Here is a 13,716-nt window from a genome sequence, read left to right on the forward strand (position 1 = left end):
GGTTATGGGTACTAGATTGTGTGTTCCAAATGATCATGTACTTGTTAGGTCCATAATTACCTACTAATTATTCCCCTAATCTTGTACTTTTGCTTAACTTTTGTGTTTATTTATATATATTTATTATGTTTTCCTTGTCATGCTAGGAAATGATGGAGAAGCTTGGAAATGCACTAAAAAGTCAACTTTAGCACATTTTCCTACTCCGGCTAGGAGAAATCGAGCTAGGCAAAGAAGGAGAAGTGGCAGACTGACCAAATGAACTTCAAATGAGTTGAAACTTTCCAGATCCATTTTAGACATCCTAAGGATCATTTCTTATGAGAGTTCAAGAGCTAGTTCGGAGTGGAAAGCCTTCAAAAGATCGGCAAAATTTTCCGACTAAAAGACAAAAACTGCAAAACCGGACCTGTACGGATTCCGGCAGCATTTCCGGCCAAACCACGGCGAACTAAGCTCTGAAATTTTACTTAGATGATCTGCACTCATGGAAGAACATTTTTATGAAGAAGTCAAAGGCCAATTCCGAACTCTCGGTGGAGATTCAATTGAAGGAAGAAGGGAGACGAAAGTGCACAAACGGACAAAAAATGGGTCAACGGTGGTCAACGCCGGATTCCGGACATTTCCGGCCGAGTTGGCCGACCAAGAACAGTTGTGGAGGACAAGGAAGAGCTGACTAGGGTTAGAGACTTTGGATGGGAAGACTTTAGGTCTAGGTTATTTTGAAATTCAAAATTTGCAAGATGACAAATGATCTCATTCTTACACCTTACACCTTTGTCTCCTATTTATTACCTTGTTCCCTCACACAATTACCCTTCTACCCTTACTTTTTCTTCTCCACCAAAATATCTATGGGCTTTCTAGGTCATTTCTATGTGGAGTCAAAAACTAGATCCACATTTTGTGCTTACACATTTGTCAATCACATCTCACCATTGATTCCTTTTGATCTCCACCTTTGATTTGAATTGCCTTGGCCTTTAAATAGCCCATTCTCTCTCCCCAAAACCGTTCACCCTTCTACTCTCTCATTTTACAACACCAAAATCTCCTTTTTCTCTAGTTCTAGCATAGTTTCTCTCTAGTTTTGAGTTCGAGTTCATAGTTGCTTAAGTTTGTGTGAGAAATAGGTGTGTAGGCACTTGGGTTTCACCAAAACCAAAGTTACTACACACTCTAAATCAATCACAACACTTGCTTTCACATATCCAAGCCTTTGTTTTTGCTTGTTCTTGAGTTTGTGGATGTGTATGGTGTTTTGGGTTGTAAAAACCGAAAATCCCATACCTTGAAGCAATTCTCTCATCATTTTACATCTAGAGAGCTAGGTGGGATCTTTGACATCTTGGTTTGACTCCACCAAGAGTCAAACCCGTGGGTAGTTCTTCCTTTTCCCTTCCTTCTCTCTTTAGTTTGATGTTTATGGCTTGTACTTGTAATAACATGTGTTGTGAGTAGTTGGATTTGAGGCTAGGGCTAGACTTATGTGCAAATAATGTAAATTTTCATGTGTTTTGATGTTTATGCATGTTTTGAATCTATGGGCTTCTAAACTTTAATGCTTACTAAATGTGTTTGCTAGCTTAGTCACCTAGAAAGCATGTTTAGGAAACTAATGAATCAGAAACTTGAACTTGACCACTTCTTGAATTCATGAGCATGAGTAGCCTTTAGGTGGTGGCTGAATGATTCCTACGAGAATTGTTAAGTTGCTTGAATTTCTTACTTTAAACTTAATGCATAAACCGTGAGTTTAATTGCTCTAAGGGGGTGTTAGGCTTGCGGTTTATAGCCCACTTGTGTTTTAATGAAATATAAATGGGATTAAGGTTGTGTAATTTAACTTAGCTTCACCAAAGTTTGTTGAGTTGCATGATTAGTTGGTTTCTTGGTAGCTTCACCATAGCACTAAGGGGAAATTTGTCAAAGCATGTTATTACATCAAATATGGGTTACATTTTGTGCATGAGTAAGGTTAGGTGTGATGCCTAAGTCTCTACTCCTCTCATTGATTTAGTCTCCACATTTTTATTAGCTTAGTTTAATTTTTGTGAAACTTAGTTTATCGTAAAACTAAAATCAACCACGCCATTTACTACCATAATTGTTAATACCATCCTTGCAATATTTAGCTTCCAAAGAGCTAAGGTTGTGAACTTGTAAAAAGTTAGATTGCATGTTTTTCTAGGCTTTTGCGGGAATCTAGCTAGGTTTGAGTTTCTCCCAATCCTTTGGGTACGATACTCTTCACTTCCCTATATTGAAACTTGACCTCCTACACTTGGGAGTAGGGAACATCATACACAAATTTGCACACACTTTCATACTCAATGATGTCTCCAACAGTACTAAAGAGAGAGATTCTTGAGGAAGCTCATAGTACGGCTTATGCTATGCACCTAGGAAGTACCAAGATGTACCATACATTCAAGGAGCATTATTGGTGGTCAGGTATGAAGAGGGAAATTGGGATTTTGTTAGCAAGTGTTTAGTGTGCCAACAAGTCAAAGCTTAACGTCAATAACCTGTTGGTCTCTTGCAGCCATTGCCAATACCCGAATGAAAGTGGGAACATATTACCGTGGACTTCTTGTTCAAGCTTCCTCGTACTCAGAGTGGTCATGATGGAATTTGGGTGATTGTTGACCGACTCACTAAATCTGCACATTTCTTGCCAATCATAAAGACTGACTCTCTAGAAAAACTGGTGAAGTTGTTTGTTGATGAGATTGTTTGCTTGCATGGTGCTCATGTAAGTATTGTATCAGATAGGGATCCTCGGTTCACCTCTAGATTTTGGGAGAGTTTGCGGGATGCTTTGGGGAATAAGTCAAAGTTTAGTACCACATTTCACCCACAAACAGATGGACAATCTGAGAGGACTATTCAAACATTGGAGGACATGCTGAGATCGTGTGTTCTCCAATTCAAGGGAAGTTGGGATGTTCATTTTCCCTTAATGGAGTTTGCTTACAATAACAGCTACCACACAAGTATTGGAATGGCTCCTTATGAAGCTTTGTATGGGAAACAGTGTAGGACCCCAGTGTGTTGGAATGAGGTTTGTGAGAGAAGACTTTTGGGACCTGAGTATGTACAAATGACTACGGACAAAATCCATCTTATTAGAGAGAGACTTAAGACAGCTCAAATTAAGCAAAAGAGTTACTGAGATGTTAGAAGTAGGGATCTGAAGTTTAGTGTGGGTGATCAAGTCCTCTTGAAGTTGTCTCCTTGGAAAGGAATCGTGCGGTTCAGAAAGCAGGGAAAGTTGAGCCCTCGTTTCATTGGTCCTTATAAGATTACAGAGGAAGTTGGTCCTGTAGCTTATCGCTTAGAGTTACCTCCAGACCTTTCTAGGATCCATGATGTTTTCCATGTGTCCATGCTTTGGAAGTATATAGCGGACCCTTCTCATGTTATGGAATCACAACCAATTCAGTTAGAGGAGGATTTGACTTATGAGGAGCAGCCGGTGGAGATCTTGGATCGAAGGGATCAAGTACTTCGTACTAAGACCATCCCTTTGGTGAAAGTATTATGGAGGAACCATGTAGTGGAAGAAGCCACTTGGGAACCTGAGGAGCAAATGCGGGCTCAATACCCCCACCTCTTCTGATGTCCAGGTACTAAATCTTGAGGACAAAATTTTTTTAAGGGGGTAGGTTGTAACACCTCGTACCCGGAATACTATCCCTTAACTTATTTGCATTGCATTTAGATATTTCAAGTCATCATATTGTTAAATTAGCCTCCCTAATAGGAAATTATTTTTTTTCAGTTTCCAAAAATTATTCTCTTAGCATGGAAAAATAGAGCACGATAATACGAGAGTGTAGGCGCAAACGGTTCGTTAAATAGAGTTGTAAAGAAAAAGTTATAAGTATTTTAATGTGAGGGGTATTTTGGTCATTTCGCCTCACCCCTATTTTAATTAGATCAGATCCTCTCCCCCCGCCAATCCATTTTTCACGTGAAAAACAGAAAGGGGGAGAGAGAGAGAGAGAGAGAGAGAGAGAGAGAGAGAGAGAGAGAGAGAGAGAGAGAGAGAGAGAGAGAGAGAGAGAGAGAAACCACCACCGTCCATATTTTCCGTCGCCGGTGCCGATTCCGGCCAAATCCGATCACAAATCTTACATCATTCTTTTCCTCTCTTCATGGGCTTTCTATTGATATATGTTTCAAGACCTATCATCAAGTGTGCGCGACGAATCGAAGGAGAGAAGATTGAGTGGTTTTCTGACTATTTTTCAAATTCCGGCCAAACCATTGAGAATTTGGAGAAACCCCAAGGTATAAAGTTGTTCACTACCTCTTGGGCTCTCTTTTGTGTATAGTATTGCATATATATTTGAGGATTTTGGAAATTTAAATTCTGGCCACCATGAGCCACCGCGGCTCTGCCTCCTCCGGCGGCCTTTCATGGCCATTTTTAGTTCTTTTGAGATTTGTTATGCTTCTAGGATGTGTTAGTATTAGATCAAGTAAAGTTGTTGCATTTTGGATGAGAAATTGAGATTTTGTGTTGAGAATAAATTGGGGAAATTATTTTTGGAGGTGTTGGGGTTGGAGAGAAGCTAGTAGAAGAGACTTAAGTTGATTATTTGATGATAGGAAGATTTGGGTGACTTTACGTCGAGGAGAGGATACCATTTTCTAGGATGCATTCACGTTTCTTTACTTAGTTTTTCTGTATTGAGCTTAATTTATTCATAAATTATTATTGACTAGGTAATCCGGTTGAGCAAGGTTCTGAGGACATTTCCGAGACGGGACACATCTAGTCACCGTTCATTGTGAGTTGGACTTTGTTTTAAAGAAATGCATGCAATTACTTCGATTCTTTGATATTTGATTTCTATAATTATCTATTTAATATTCAAGAAGTTTATTGTGATTTTTCGTAAATTAATTGTTGTGGTCATTATGCAATTTTATAATTTATGTTTGAAGTAAATTGCTTATTTTTGGGAAAGAAAGAACCTTTTAAATGGCCTATTAGATACGAAGTTTTAAATGTTGTTACGTGTATGAAAAGAAAGAACCTTCTATTTTGGCAAAGTAAATTGGATTTCAACTTACCTTACTAGTACCCAACCCCAGCAAGATACAACGTTACTTCATCAGTTTTCCGGTTATGTGCACGTATACCCTCATGCTCTACTTGTGTACCGGCGGACGCACAAGTGTATGACCAGCTCCCCTGCTTTGCCTGATGCGCACAGGTGTACGACCAGTTCTTCCCCCTCCCCCACTCTGCTCATGTTGAGTTCGCTCAACATGGGTGCATGACCTGTTGTCCGCCATGCTCTGCCTATTTTGATTTAGATCATTGTAGGTGTATGACCAATTTTTGGGTACAAGTTTTGTAATGCTTTTTAGTTTTGAAAGTTATGCGAAATGCCTTTGGACTGAGTCACCTTTGCAAGCAAGTATCGAGTTTATTCTCCAATTATACGTTTAGTTTTCTTGTGGGTCCTTTTTAAAGCAAAGTGCTTATTTTGTTACAAGTTTACTTTATAACTTGGTATGTGAAAGTATTTGTGATTTATAATCTTTGAACTTGTCTTTTTACGGTAAGTGGTTAATTGCATGCCAAAAGTTTACAAAAGAGAAATGGGTTTAAGAAAATAAGATTTATTAAAGTGGTTTTAAATATTAAATTATTTTTGTCCTCTCACTGAGCTTGTCTCACATTTTCTATGTTTTTCTCGGGGCTCTTTGGATTTCCGTTTTGCCCAGGTAGTAGATTTTGCTGAGGTCGGACCGCACCACGTTGAGGCATTCTCCTTATCCGCCGTCATCCATCTCAACTTGTAGGATTTGTTTCCGTTCGTACTTTTTTTTTCTTACTTAATTAGACCATGTAACTTATGCCTAATGCCGCCTAAACCGCCTAGACGGCCACCATGGTAAAGCAATTGTCAACCATGTATCACATACAATAATGGGTCTTACATACAGTAAAACCTCAATAAATGAATGTTCAAAATTAATAACCTCGATTAAATAATATACTTCTCCTGTTCTCACTAGGAACCAATGTATATTACTAAGAACCTCGCAAAATGCATATTAGACATCCTTAAGGACCTAGTGAATATATAGAGTAATAATTAATAAATGATGAAATAAACGAACAAAATATTGTAAAAATATTAATAATTGATGAAATACATAAAAGAAATAGTTTATAAAAATTCAAAATGCATAATAATTAAAGAAATTTTAACAATTTATGTTTTCTCAATTTAACTAATTCTCAAAATATCCTTTAATCCTTTACTTTTTTCTTGTGTATTAACTGAATTGAACTTCATCCTTATGCATGTACTAGATAAAAAAAATTATTTTTCATTTTGTAGCATGTAGTTATTCAAAGTTTTCACCGCTTGAAATGTCTCATTCGAAGAAACATTTGGTATAGCATGATTAACATCTGGATTATGATTATCTTTGATAGAAAACCTAATCAAATTAGACTATGTTATATAATTCAACTAGAAATAACATAAAACTCTCCGAAATTATAAATATTCATTTATCGATGAATTTGAATAAATTATTCATCCATCGATAATATATTAACCCCTCTAAATTAATAATTTTTATGTAGTCCCTGATAGGAGCATTTTAATGTGGTATTTTAATAGTTAATTCCTCACATTTTGCTTAGTTAATTCCTTAACGAATCGATTTTTAACTCAATTTCTATTTTTTTAGGTACATTGGAGTAGATGATGATGAAATGAGCTGTTTGGACCCAAAATGAGCATTTTGGCCTGACAAAGCGTGTCTTGGAGAAATTGAGCCAATGAGAAAGCGAGCTAAACAAGAAATGAGGGGTGGCAGACTAACCATCCGAACTTCAAATGAGTTGAAAATTTCCAGATTCAATCTAGAAAGCCCAAGGATCATTTCTTATGAAGAGTGCCAGAGCTAGTTTTGAGTGGAAGGCCTTCAAACAATCAGTCCAATTTTCTGCAGAAGCAAAACTGGAAAACTGGACCTGTAAGAGGTCCAGCAGCATTTCCGGCCCAACTACATGGAAATAAATTCTGAAATTTTGCCACAGTAATCTACACTCATGGTGGATAATTTCATATGAAGAAGTCGAAGGCTCATTCTGAAGTCTTGTTGGAGAAATAATTGAAGGAATAAAGGGGCAGAAACTGACCTAAAACCAGCTTAATATTCACATGTTCATGTTTCCTACCCACATGAAGAAAGCTAATGCTTTTCTTGGATATATTTTTCTACTACAATCTCTTTAATAGACCATCATCACTTCCATGTTTCTGCACCTTCATGCTTTGCTTTCATTTCATCATTTCTCTATCTTTTCCATATTTTACAAATCACTTTCATACTCCACTTTCATTATTTTTCTTCCACTCATCAGTTCACTCTTCTTTTTCTTCCCTATATAAACATCTTCTCCTCTCATTCTAACACACACATTCCTTGATCCATTTCATCTCCTTGTCTCACCATTTCCTCTCCATTTTCCTTAGTTATCACTTCCTCTCTTCTCATTCTCTCACACATCTCTTCCATCACATATACACACCATCCACTGCCCTAAATCAGAAACCACGCCTCCATACTCTCCCCTCATCATAGCTCATGAGATCCCTACTCCAAGGAGAAGCCGTAGCCTCCATCTTCCATCATCTTGTTGTACTCCTACTTTGAAGACGCCTCAAGCTTTCTTGAAGAATAATCAAAGTGAGATCGTGATATCTACTACCCTCTACGGTTTATTCCTTTTGTACTTTTCGAATTCAATATGTATATTTTTTTGGATTTCCAAACTATGAGTGAGTAATTTTCTTGTTGAGAACTAGTATGAAATCCTAGTTATGTGATGGATTTTTAGCTTTTGAATCTCTTTTTCGATTACAAGGTTTTGTGAATGCTTTGTTTGATTTTGTTTTATAAAATCTTTTATATGTTTATGTCTTAGATTGATCACCTAAAATATGAGCATGTAATTTGGAGCTAGTTTTAAGGTGCAGTGCGTTCACGGTCTTAAAACACTAAAGTAGTAAAGCCTACATGTTAGGTGAAATCAAACAAATAGAATACATGCTAGGATGGCGTTCCTCACTAGTTTTGTACTCTAAAATCAATCTTTCCAAAGAGCTTAATGTGTTTATGTGTGCTTAATGAGTTAATTTGATAGGGTAGCGTTCTACACCTTGATTGCATATAAGCAAGCTTAGGATGCAGTGCGTTCACGGTTCTAAGTAATTTTGGGAAAAATAAGGCTTTAGCGGCGATCCTAAAGTTCTTGATTGGTTTCATTCACATGCCTTTGTAATTGAAGATTAGGTTAAATTGTCTTTCTCTGATCATAACTAGAGGTGGATTACGAAGTTCTCAACGTCCATACATCTGATTTAGAATCCCTAAAAATTGCAACATTTTCTTTCCTTTATTATTGCTTGCATTTTCAAAACCTAAACCCCCTTTCATTTAGTTTTTGTGTCAACTTTATTTCTCTTTTCTTTCTTTAGTTTTTGATAGTTTTGTTCAATTAGTGCAATTTGCGAAAGTACCCTCAATCCCCGGACTGAACGATCCCTGCTTATCCTATACTAACAATTGTCTTTTGCAGGGTAATTTTGTGCGCTTAATTCAGGCGTACCAGTCCCAATATCATTCATTTATAGAGGTTTTACTGTACAACTGACCCATAGTGAGATTTGAACCTGTGACCTCCATGATATCAGTTATTGTAGATAACCAATAAGCCATAGCTCACGACGACTGTGTGAAAGGTTTCATCAGTATTCAATGGGTGTATAAAAGATAGTGGCTGAAGCCCACTTTTGTACTAGTGTTGTTAGAAAACCACAAATCTATATATGGTTTCCTCATCTATGTCTTCTCTTTTAATATAAACTTATATGATCTTTCTTGCGACTCCTATGCAACTTTTTTCGTGGTTCATGAGTTCATTGTAATTCATAAGTTTCATAACCCATGCACATATAATTTCAGTCTAGCACCTTGAACTTTATGTCAAACATCATGTTAACTTTTGCTCTCTCAATCATGCTTGACAGAGCCATCAAGATTTATTAACTAAATTTATTTGAATAGGTGGAGAAAAAGTTTTAATTTTCAAACCCGAGTCTAAAGACTTTTTGGTGTTCTTGAGAGTTCAAGACATTTTGGCAAGATAGAAAACTTGCCTTGTGCTTCTAATATGGAAAAAGACAAATTTACCCACCACATGATTCACACATGCTTCGTTTATTGATGAAAGTCAACTATTGGACCACGATTAATTAGATTCAAAAATTGCAGGATTAGAATTAAACATTTTAAAACCACATGAACCAAAATAAAGATGACCCAAAACCACATGGACTATTTATAACATTTGCCTAAAAAAAAAAAAAATTCATATACACTTATAAAGGTGTAATTTTATTTGAAAATGACAAAGGAAAAAAAACTCGAAATTCACGCTAGACGCCACCTCAAGTATGCTCCTGACTACCACATGCTTCTCTCTCTTTCCTACAGCTATAGAATACTTGGATAGAGCCACAACTGATCGGTGGTATCCAGTGGCAGTGGCAGAGCAAATCCAATCAAAACCAAAATTAAAGGGGATGAGAGAAAGGAACCAATACCACACACACACACACACTATTCTCCATCAGAGAGACTCAAACTGGGAAGTAAAGACAGCCACCGAGATGGGACAAAAGCCAATAGCAAAGAAAAAATCCAGCGGAGAATGGGGGGTGAAACACCCATGCGTGAGCACCTATAGTCCATACAGTAAGTGACTCACACTTTTAAGAGGTAGCCATGAAATCCTTCATGGAGAAGGTCTTTGGTAGATGGAGGGGAGCTGGTGTGAGGTGATGGGTGAGGGGAATCATGAAGTTTTTTTGATCTGAAATTTTTTTGGGTTGATAGGCAAAGAAAGGAGGAACAAAGTCCTCTATAACTAGACATAAGCCAGCAAAATCACCACAAGATGGGTGTAATTCACCACAGGGGTGTGAGAGAAGCAAGAGAAAATGATGAAAGACAGAGGAACTGAGAAAAAGAGAGGCTAAAACGAGAGAGCCCGCCCCCAACTCTCAAGCCTTCGATCTAGAACCGAAGGGATCAAGATCTGGGCAAAGAGAAGGGGGAGGGAGATGGGTTTTCTCAGATCTGTTTTCTCTCTCTAGGTTTTAGAGAGAGACGCTCAAAAGAGCTAGCGGCAGTGGCAGAACTTAAGAGTGCCCACTAGAGCTAGCGGCTTGACGGGGGTCTTCTGGGCCTATGGTTTAGCTTTGATCTCACTCAGGTCTTATAGAGCCTAACACCTCCATAAAAAGTCTTTGGACCTCTTGTTTTGAGTTGTTCGATCACTAGAGTTGGGCCTTCTTGGACTTTGTTTTGGACTTATTGCCCCTTGCATATGTTGACTTCTAGGTGGTCCTAGACGATTTGTGGGGGTCATTTACTAAGGTTGAATTCATCAACCCAAGAATTTATTTACACCTTGAGCTTGAGGTTGTGACGCCCTGGATTCCCACGTGAATCTGGAATGGAGTTTTTGTCCACGTAGCTGTCCCAATATTTTCTCCTTTTAAGCGTCATAAATTTTGAGTCATGAGCTCAATTTTTATGTCATCAGTCATTCATCATATTGCTGTGATATATAGAGAAATTTAAGCATTAACTATTAACTATTTGGATATTTCTTACAGTATCCTTTTAAGTTAGTTGATAATTTTGCGCATCATCTGACAAAGAAAACTCAACCAACACAGTAAAATAAGTTGTATGGACATCCAATAAAGAACTAAAATAGAATGGGTATATGATAATATCTCGAATTCATTGTACAAATAGTTAAACTTACACAGATTTATTAAACAAGAGAACTAACTTATTCATAAGAAAACATTTATTGGACTTCAACGGAGGAAGGTAATCTTTGCACTTGTCGTAAATTAATCTGTTCCAATTAGTTGGGCTTGTACTCTTCGCACGACGACGAAGCCAGCTTGTGGGTTGTATGTAAGAAGTTACCAAACGGATCCTTGCTTGACGATTGCGCCAGGTTGCCTGTATGGAAGAAGCTGCCAGATGCTCCCATTGCTCCAATTGAGAAGCATGTACCTCTCTGCTAAAAAACCACCAGAATTTAAAGAAAATACTCTTTAAGTCGCTGGCTCTAATAGCAAATGCTTCAACTTTTTCTTGTGCGATGACATTTCTATTCGAGATGGGTAAATCAGGATATGAAGGAGATTTGAACGCCCAATTTAAGAGTTCATCGCCATAAAAGTCTCCCTTTTTAAGCCACTTGTTGCTTGAAGAACCACTGCTAGTTCCGCCATGGGAGTAAGTGACTGCGCTGCCTTGAGTGAATAAGAGCATCTTCCCGAGTGGCTTCCCCTCTTGAACAATATAGTTATCTTCAGCGTAGGTCACTGGCACAAGATGCTGACAAATTTCTTTTAACACCTTTTCATCGATGGTTTGAAGCACTGGCACTGCAAATATTAATTAAATATATTAAGGGGATTGTATATAATGTATATTATGCTGTCTATCATACACGCATTTTACATCTAACCGAAATAATATTATAATTTAATTGAACCAAATTTACTACATGAACAACGTATTTACCACATTTCTTTTATATTATTTACGTATAATTGAACCAAGTTACAATTTTGAAAACAAATTCGTTCACAAACTTGTAATGAGGATGTCAGTGTAGTAATTACCTCTAATAGAACTAAGATTACACAAAAAAAAACTCACGTTACTACAATGGCAACAAATTTATTGTTACATATGTAAATATGTGTATGACATACATGTATGCACTATAGAATTTTTCATATATTAAGTAAGAATAACCACAAAAAAATAATACATATTACAAGTACTCATACACACTTTGTGAGTTGAGATAGAGAAGAGGAAATACTTGCCTTTTTCAGTGCGGCTAAGAAAAGAACGCACATGATGGTTTGTTTATCTTTTATCGGAAGAACAGAGAGGAAATTTTGCACATCAAGATCACTGTTTTCTTCAAGTTTGTGAATGTTTTCCATGATCAATGTCTTCAAATTTTTCTTTTTCTTTTTGGTCACAGCTGTTTCCATATCCTTAGAGAGGTTGTTTTTTGATAACCACAAATCAATATCTGGTTTCATTAATTGTTTTTTCTCTTGCAGCAAAAGCTTATTTGATCTTTCTTGGGACTCCTGTGTATATGTGTTTCCACAACATAAAAATAGTTTATTATGATATGAAGTTCAGTAAACTTGAAATATAATGTATATGTATTAAGAATGTCCAACACAAACCTGCACTCTTGCATTGAGATATACTAAAAACAGCGCCATGCCACTTATAGATATCAAAATAGAGAAGAAAATTTCTAACATATCCATACTGCTGGTTAGGTTTGAACCAAAAGAACTGAAAAAAGAAAACCGAAAGACAAAGAGTCAATCTATATCTTGTCTGAAAAAAGAAAATTGAAAAAACAAATGATGTGTGCAGTCGTGTATATGCTAACCTCAGATTTCGTAAGGCCCACCAGAAAGATTGGAAAACCCTTTCTAAGAGATGATTTGATGAACTGGCCACATCAGATTGAAGAGGGTACAAATATATACCAAAATCAAAGATCTTTGGATCAGCGTCTTTATTGACCGGGCATAAGTCATCCCAGAGCGAGATATTATACTCAGGAGGATATGTGAGGTTATGTTGAGTGCCACAGGCCACATATCCCATAGAACTTGAACTCGTTATATAAATGACTGTTTTATTGGGACCGACAATAGGATTGATTTGATTACGCGTTGAAACCCAACACTGAATCTGTCTTTGAGTGGCTAGAAGGTACCAGAAGGCTCCAAATAGCTACAGGATCCCCAACAAAATTATTAATCAGATTACATAGAACAAAATAAGAACATAAATATAATGGGAATCTCTAATTAAGACTCCATGAGAACTTACATGCGAAGCAAGGATAAAGGGAACAAAACCCAATATAGGTCTAAGCCATCTTTCAGCCCGGGTTATGTCTATGATAGGACGCCGCTCTAACGATCCGTAGATATAATAAATCCGTAAAGTATATTGGAGGGAAGTGAGAAAAAGAAAGTTACTAGAATTCGGATCTTGGTGGTCTTTCATGCGGGTCACGAGGATCTGGACACATATACATCGCCAACATTAAAATTTTCTTGTGGTGTAACAAATATTAAATAGTATAACATATCGATCTGTCCTGATCTGAAATATGTCACTGGAATTTACTATTTGATTACCAACGATTTTGTTGATTCTTGATAAAGGGTAAAAAATTGACAGGATGGTAAGGCTGTGCTTGTATACGTACCTGCGCAATGGGAAGAAAAACGTAGATGCCAGATAGGGTGGATAATAGGTTAGGAAAGCAAGACCGACATGATCTCTTCCTTCTACCACCACCACCACAACAACAACAACAACAACAACATCCACACTTAGAGATAAGAAAGTCGATTAGGTAGAAAACATCTGTGACTGTTCGAGAGCAAATATAGTTTCTGGCCAAAGAGTTGTCCGTAGTGATGCACTTATTTTCATTGTCAATGGCATTCAGGTAACAAAAGATAGGATCGTTGAAGACCGCAAATGCAGATGATATGAGAAAGAATGTATTCCACCAATGCT

At 37.2% G+C, this 13,716-nt stretch overlaps 1 protein-coding gene and 1 long non-coding RNA gene across 2 annotated transcripts; one reads left to right on the forward strand and one right to left on the reverse strand.

Moving 5' to 3' along the window:
* The first annotated feature begins 4,022 nt into the window (after nucleotides 1-4,022).
* On the forward strand, nucleotides 4,023-5,941 carry LOC121049698. Its single transcript, XR_005801089.1, has 3 exons — nucleotides 4,023-4,299; nucleotides 4,738-4,802; nucleotides 5,749-5,941. It is a non-coding gene; the product is annotated as an uncharacterized LOC121049698 (long non-coding RNA).
* A 4,716-nt stretch (nucleotides 5,942-10,657) lies between these two features.
* On the reverse strand, nucleotides 10,658-12,786 carry LOC112171032 (cyclic nucleotide-gated ion channel 1). The gene is made up of 5 exons (XM_024308276.1): nucleotides 12,566-12,786; nucleotides 12,351-12,465; nucleotides 11,969-12,248; nucleotides 11,056-11,522; nucleotides 10,658-10,672 (listed from the first exon to the last, which is right to left on the reverse strand). The coding sequence occupies exons 1-5, from the start codon at nucleotides 12,784-12,786 to the stop codon at nucleotides 10,658-10,660; spliced, it is 1,098 nt and encodes a 365-aa protein (XP_024164044.1).
* Between the last annotated feature and the right edge of the window lie 930 nt (nucleotides 12,787-13,716).

The sequence above is a fragment of the Rosa chinensis genome, chromosome 6 (genome assembly GCF_002994745.2).
Source record: "Rosa chinensis cultivar Old Blush chromosome 6, RchiOBHm-V2, whole genome shotgun sequence".
Lineage (NCBI taxonomy): Eukaryota > Viridiplantae > Streptophyta > Magnoliopsida > Rosales > Rosaceae > Rosa > Rosa chinensis.